General features: G+C 41.4%; 1 protein-coding gene across 2 annotated transcripts in view; it reads right to left on the bottom strand.

Annotated features, from left to right (window-relative positions):
- Positions 1 to 7,754, bottom strand: part of usta (uronyl 2-sulfotransferase a) — a 70,301-nt gene that overhangs the window by 8,289 nt on the left and 54,258 nt on the right. For both annotated transcript variants that reach the window (XM_024290695.2, XM_024290696.2), the window contains 2 exons: positions 3,363 to 3,442; positions 3,137 to 3,290 (listed from right to left, as the gene is read on the bottom strand). In XM_024290695.2, coding sequence (XP_024146463.1) covers positions 3,137 to 3,290; positions 3,363 to 3,442 — 234 coding nt within the window. The remainder of the gene's footprint in view (positions 1 to 3,136; positions 3,291 to 3,362; positions 3,443 to 7,754) is intronic.

The following is a 7,754-nucleotide window of genomic DNA, read 5'->3' on the forward strand; positions in this document are numbered from 1 at the left end:
AGCTGAACTTAAAAGTAGCCTAAAAAACTGAAAAAAGCCTATATTAGCCAAGACAGCTAGCTAATAAATATTAGCCTAACTCAAAAACAGCCTAAAACTTAAAAAAAGCCTAAATTAGCCAAAACAGCTGAAGCTGAAATATTAGCTAAACTACAAATTAGCCATAAAAACTGAAAACAGCCTAAATTAGCCAAAACAGCTAGCATGTAAATATTAGCCTAACTCCAAAACAGCCTAAAAAACTTTTTAAAAAGCCTAAATTAGCCAAAACAACTAGCATGTCACTGGAATATTAGCTAAACTATAAAATATCCTAAAAAAAACTGAAAAAAAATGCCTAAATTAGCCAAAACAGTTAGCATGTAGCTAAAATATTAGCTAAACTACAACACAGCCTAAGAGATCTAAGTAGACGCCAAAATAGTCCTAAAATCTCAATATTTTTAGTATTTTACTCTCCATAAAACTATATTTTGTCGAAATTATACAAATTAGAAATAAGCGCAAGATAACATCAGGCCATTAATAAAAATAAAATAAAATGATCTGGAGGGCCGGATAGAATTACCCGGTGGGCCAGATCCGGCCCCCGGGCCTTGACTTTGATACATGTGGTTTGGTTTATAGTTAGAGATTGTTTAGCCGTACATATAAAGGAAATACTTTCAATTTTGTGAGAGAATTTGAAGCAAAAGAAGAAATAAAAGGAACAACCTTTGGACACAGTGCTCATTTTTATTTAAATACTTTTTTAATAAAAATCTGCTCATATTCACAGAAAAAGAAACGATACTGAGAAACTACCCACCCATAACCTAAAGTGTGGGTCTGTTCCAGCTCCCATGCAGGTAAGCCAGTTCACAGCAATATACTGTAGCCTTTCCGTCCTCTTTAGCTGTAGCAAGGGGCCCCTGTGCTCTGCATACTTTAATAACTCAACTCACATGGTCAGAAACTCCAGGGAAAGCAGTGCGATACTTAATTACAGCCAGTCAGACTCAAACCGCTCTGACATTTACTCCTTCTGTTAGTCCCCTGCGCTGCACTTCAGGTCTCCAACAGCACATGGAGCGTACATGTGGTATTGATTGTAGATCCAAAACAATCACCGACCTGATACCTAGACGGCAGCAACGCCTTCTGTTTTTGGGAAACATCTTTTAAAAAATAGTCAAAGAGAGCCTGCTAATTGTAAGATATGGATGCCACGGCTTTGATACGGTGCATGGAGTGGGTCTGTGAGGCAGATGTGAGATTCGTTTTTCATGTGGTGACTGGAGTCTGTAATTGAAGTCATAATCAGATTTAAACGTCGGGTTAACGTCAGGCCTTACAATTTGCAGCAGAATGCGGCAGCAGGAGAACTCAAAGACAATCAGCAACTTACGGTGTCGTTCTCGTGGAGGCCCGGTCCCACTGCTGCCTCTGTCTTAGTTTACGGAATGTCTAATTACCGTTTACATGAGTGAGACACTAGTTAGCTTGTTTGAGTACAGTTCCAGCCAGCAAGGCCAAGTGAGCCCCATATGGTTTAAAATGGGCAGAAAATGTGAGCCCTGATTGGGTTTGTCCACAGTGGCTTAAGTGAGCACTCAGTGGATAGGTTACTACAGCGGAGCTCGCTAGCTTGATAGAAAAGAGCTCGCTAGCTCGACACAGAGAAGCATGCTAGCTCAATACAGGGGAGCTTGCTAGCTTGATACAGCGGAACTCGCTAGCTTGATACAGTTGGGCTCGCTAACTTGATGCATTGGAGCTCGCTAGTTCGAAGCAGCGGAGCTCGCTAGCTTGAAGCAGCGGAGCTCGCTAGCTCAAAAGAATGGAGCTCGCTAGCTCGGAGCAGCGGAGCTCGCTAGCTTGACACTGCATAACTCGCTAGCTCGATACAGTGGAGCTTGCTAGCTCGATACAGAGAAGCATGCAAGCTGAATACAGCAGAGCTTGATAGCTTAATACAGCGGAGCTTGATAGCTTAATACAGCGGAGCTCGCTAACTTGATGCATTGGAGCTCGCTAGCTCGATAGAATGGAGCTCGCTAGCTTGATACAGCGGAGCTCGCTAGCTTGATACAGCGGAGCTCGCTTGCTCAACACAGAGAAGCATGCTAGCTCAATACAGCAGAGCTTGATAGCTTGATACAGCGGCGCTTGCTAGCTTGATAGAATGGATTTCGCTAGCTCGAAGCAATGGAGCATGCTAGCTCGATACAGCAGAGCCCACTAGCTCAATAGAGCGGAGCTCACTACAATGGAGCTTGCTATCATGCTACAGCAGAGCTTGCAAACTCGATACAGTGGGGCTGGCTAGTTTGACACAGTGGACCTCGGTAGATTGATACAGTGGAGCTCGCTAGCTCAACACAACAGAGCATGCTATCCTGCTACAGTGGATCACACTAGAAAGCTACAGCCGAGCTCGCTAACTCGATACATCAGCGCTTGCTAGCTTAATACAATGGAGCTTGCTATCATGCTACAGTGGAGCTCGCTAGCACACTACAGCCATGCTCCCTAGATCCAACTGTACTTACTAGCTAGATGCAGCAGTGCTCGCTAGTATGCTACGCTATCCACCACTGAGTGCCCATTTGAGACAACGTGGACACTCAAGAGCGCGGGCAAACACAGGTGGGGCCACCACAGAAACTGTGAGCAAACCCACATTTCTGCCCACTTCTAAACCACATGGGGCCCACTTGGCCATGTTGCTGGTTGGGGTGTCCCCTAGTGATGTGATGAAAACTGAGCTAGCTAAAAGCTAAAACAAAAAAGAGACTCTCTGAGAGCTATAGTAAGTTTGCACATTAGTATTTCAAACCACAAACATCTGTAGAGTTGATACAGAGAGCTTATAGGGAATAAATTGACTTGTGGGAAGTGTGATTGAGATGAAAGGAAATAAGAAGAGGAGAATGTTAAAAGGTCCAAATAATACTGAGATAAACACTGTGAGTCAAAGTGTTCTGCCTCAATAAAAGCCTCTGCTGACAGACATAAATCACAGAAAAACTGCTTTATATGTCAATATTCAACATCTACCAGATTTATTTTTTGATAGAGTTTATAATGTTGCCTCATTTGTGTTTAACCGTTTTTGTTTAACAATCAATAAATCAAACAAAGAAAACAATCTCACCAGGTATCTCTCATCATCCTTCATGCCCGGCGTTCGGATCAGGTGGTTCTGCTCCCCCCTCCAGTCCCCAAAGCGCCGGAAGAAATAATTGGACAGAAAGCGGTTGATGGGGTCCCTGATTATGTTGATGTAGACGGGCTCTTCTATCCGGAACCTGAGACACAGAGAAACAAAATTATGCAGAACTGACACAGGAGATCAGCGTCTGTCGCTGCAGCACTGTTACCTGCTAAAATTCAGGAAGTGGACGTGTCTCGTGTAGAGGAACGGCGGCGGGATTTTACTGATGTTCTTCATGAGATCCACCTGTAAAGAGGAAACAAGGATGATTGTATTACTGTTTTTCTTTGTTCTTTCAGTGTGTACGTACAAAAAAGAAAAACATTGTTTGAGTGATGAAGCTTATTTTGAAGGAAACGATTATTATCTTATGGTTTTTCATCACTAGAAAGTCCACTTTTAGATCTCTTTTATTAAGGAAACAAAAAAAAAAAAGTATGTTTCACACAATGGCCAACAACCTAAAAAATGCTGACTCAGCGATACAATTATTTTAAAAATTGATACAATCTGAGAGGTGGGACAGCTGGAGCCGTCGTATTCTGTGTCAAAATGTGACACACGGCTCAGAATCCTCTGGGTTAAAAATGAACGTTCTGGGTCACTGACTTGTGGTTCTTTGATGTGCTGGCTTATCCAATTAAATCAAGCCCCACAACCTCCAGAGCGTAACGTGGACCACACCGGTGTCCTAACCTTAATCTAATACTGAACACAGATCGGTACTAGTACCAGATGTGGATAAGTATCAGTTCCGGATGCGGATCGGCACCGGATGTGAAAAGACACTGGTACCAGACATGGATCGGTACCAGAAGTGGATCGGTACCGGTCACGGATATTTACCAGTTCTGGATGTGGATCAGTACTGGACGCAGATAGGTACCAGTTCTGGATGACAATCAGTACTGCTTCCAGATGCGGATCAGTAACAATACTGGACACAGATAGGCACCAGTACTGGATATGGATCAGTTCCGGTTCCGGATCAGTACCGGATCCAGATGCTAATCAGTACTGCTACCAGACATGGATCGGTATCAATACTGGACACAGATAGGCACCAGTTCTGGATGCGGATCAGTACAGCTACCGGACCCCGATCTGTAACGATACTGGACGCAGATAAGTACCAGTTCTGGATGCGGATCGGTACAGGACACAGATAGGTATCGGTTCCGGATGCGAATCAGTGCTGGACGCGGATCAGTAATGGCACCGGACATGGATAGGCACTGGTTCTGGATGCAGATTGGTACCGGACCTGGATAGGTACTGGTACCAATCTGCATTTGAACTTAAATAAGATTCTGTGTATGGCATTTAGAAGGGGACATTTACCCCAGTTTATCAGATTTTTGGTTTAGTATCTAAAAAAATAGGTAAAGTCGAAGCACAAAAACTCAATTTTTACCTACGTGAAGCCCAACCCTAAGTCTCTTCTGTTAATTATCTTCTCAGGATTGGTCTCTTTAGACCTTGAGTTTGGATCCACAGTTTGTCACAGAATCCCAGAAGAATAATGACTCATAAAAATATAAAATCACTTCAATATATGAAACTTTTAGTGAATCTATTCCATCTTTGTGATCACTGCAACAACATAAGCTGCTGTTCCCGTGAAAAATGTTGGCATAGTGCACATTTACCCTCTGAATCCTCAGTTATGATTTTCTCCACTAACTTTTTGCATTATTAATTTTTTTATTACTTTAACTTTAATTGGACGCATCAGGGCTGGAGACGACTCTCTTAAAATCTGAAATTGCAACATGAGGTCGGCCTTTTGTCCTGCAGATTTCAAGGAAACGTTCAGTAAGAGCTTTGCTGAAAGATGAAGCTTTCCTTCAAAGCCACGATGAAAGACAAGAAAGTGAGGGGGGGGGGGTAATCACAGAATCAAAAGCAGAGGAGAAAATGAACATACAGATTAATTTGGTGTATCAATCAGCTTTTCTCAACTGTTTTTGTTTTTATAATGGAATAAAAACTTGAAAAAAAGGCATTTTTTTCTACCATCCCTTGAATTGAACCCAAGGTATATTAACTATCACTATGCTATAAGACCAAAGGGGCCCATATGGTTTAAAAGTGGGCAGAAGATGCGCGCCCCGATGGGCTTGTCCACAGTTTCTGTGCTGGCTCCACCTGTGTTTTCTCAAATTAGCTTAAGTAGGAATTCAGTGGGTTGGCATGCTACTCTAGACCTCGCTTGTGAGCTCCGTTGTATTAAGCTAGCACGCTCAATTGTATCCAGCTATCGAGCTCTGCAGTGTTGAGCTAGCGAGCTTCTCTGATTGAATTGAGCCTGGGAGTTTCAGTGTATTGAGCTAGCTAGCTCTGCTGTATCGCACTAGCTAGCTCCGCTGTAACGAGTTGGCAAGCTCTGCTGTATTGAGCTAGCGCGCTCCACTGTAGCAACACAAAAAGCTCAGCTGTAGTGAGCTAGTGAGCTGTGCTTTAACGAGCGCTGAATTACCAAGCTCTGCTGTAGCGAGCTCCACTGTATCGAGCTAATGCGCTCTGCTGTAGCAAGACAATAAGCTCCGCTCTAGTAAGCTAATGCGGTCCGAGTTTGCGAGCCTCACTGTAGTGAGCTCTGCTGTAGCGTGCTCGTTGTACCGAGTTAGCGAGCTCCACATTATTGAGCTAGCGCATTCCGCTGTAGCAAGATAACGATCTCTGCTGTAGAGGGCTAACGTGCTAGCTAGCTTCGCTGTAGGGAGCTAGTGAGCTTTGCTTTATCGAGCTAGCGAGCTTCGCTGTAGCAAGATAACAAGCTCAGCTGTAGTGACTAACGTGCTAGCTAGCTCCGCTTCAGCTAGCTCAAGGGTATGAAGCTAGCAAGCTTCAGTGTAGCTGGTTAGCATAGCGTAGCAAGCCTATCCACTGAATTTCCACTTAAGCTAACATGAACAAACTCAATCAGGGCCACCATTCTGGGCCCACTGACTGCTGACTGGGTCCTTTTTAAGTTTCAATAACATTTTATCACACATAACTTATTGACAAAAACCTATTAAATTGTACGTTTTTGTGTACAAGAAATATTGTTGATCGATCTGAGTCTCTGCATTAAATGTATCCAAAAATAATAAAAGGATCAATGGGAAACCTATTATCATATACATGTCAAAACACTGTCACTGTTAAAAAAAAACTGTTGTAGAAAAAAAAACTTTTTTTAAGCCATTATAAAAAAAAAAATGCTTCAATCTGTAAAATATATTTATGTTACAAGAACTTCCAAAGCTAATTTCCTCCACATGCTACACGGTTATTTTCCACTCTGCTTTTATAGCTTCATTAAAAAAAACTCACATCTGGCAAAAAGCTTGGATCAGTAAAGGTACGGTTTCAATCTGCTGCAGTTCTTTTTCTATATATACAGGCACCTGTTATGTCACAGACATGCTATTCGGTTTGCAAAGTAATATGCATTTCTGTTTATGTACACAGTTAATGTAAGGTCCCAGTCAGATTTGGGCTTCTCTCCCTCCTCTTAGGTCTATAAACTCAGTACATTTCCACTCTCCGTGCCCCCCCCCCCACACCTCTGTGGATGTCTTCTGTTAGGGGAAAAAACAAATAAAGTTGCTGCCAGTCCTTCAACGTCTTAGCTAGTCTCACTAATTTTATCTATTTTTTTTAATGAAAATGTAAAAAGAAGTTGAAGGCATTTTATCGATGTGTGGCTGTTTGCTAAAATACAGCCTTGTATGTCTGTCTGGTTGGACCACCTTCTTTTTTACCAGCTAGAGGGAGAAAGTAGAAGATTCCAGACATACCTGCTCTACCCCCCCCACCACACATACAAACTTCACTGGTGTCCTTACGAGATCCTCAGGGGTAAATCTAGGAAAAACTCAAACTGAAGCAAAGCTTTGACTTCTAATCTAGGTTCATTTAATTAATTCTCCAAAAAAGTTCAAGAGACTAAATATTAAAACAGAACTTTAACACAAAGTTTTTACATTATAAACACGTGTTCTTGGATAGTTTACTTTGTTTGGCAGGTGTAAAAACTATAAAAACCTCTTTATTCCTTCATTGTGGCTCTTTGGCTTTGAGGAAAAATGCTAAGAATTTAGGATTATTCATTAAATTTTATCATTTATTGTTAGATTTTTAAACTGAGTCACATGTGTCAAAGTCAAGGCCCGGAGGGCCAGATCCGGGACTCCGGGTAATTGTATCCGGCCCTCTAAATCATTTTATTTTATTGTTATTAATGGCCCGATGTTATCTTCCCCTCATTTCTAAATTGTTTAATTTTGACAAAATATTTTTTTATGCAAAGTAACATTTTGAAAGTTATTTAAGATTTAAGTAGATTTATTCTGGAATAATATTCCTGCCTTTTACTTTTTCATATTTATCTTTAAAAGTTACGCTTTTAAAAATTGTCATTCTGATAGCTTTTTGAACTATTTGGCATTTACTAAGATTTTTAGGTTATTTTTGAGTTTAGCTAATATTCCAGCTATATGCTAACTGTTTTAGCTAATTCAGTTTTTAATTTTTTTTTTTACGTTTTTCTAAGCTATTTTGGAGTTAG

This window comes from Oryzias melastigma, linkage group LG24, assembly GCF_002922805.2.
Source record: "Oryzias melastigma strain HK-1 linkage group LG24, ASM292280v2, whole genome shotgun sequence".
NCBI classification, from domain to species: Eukaryota; Metazoa; Chordata; class Actinopteri; order Beloniformes; family Adrianichthyidae; genus Oryzias; species Oryzias melastigma.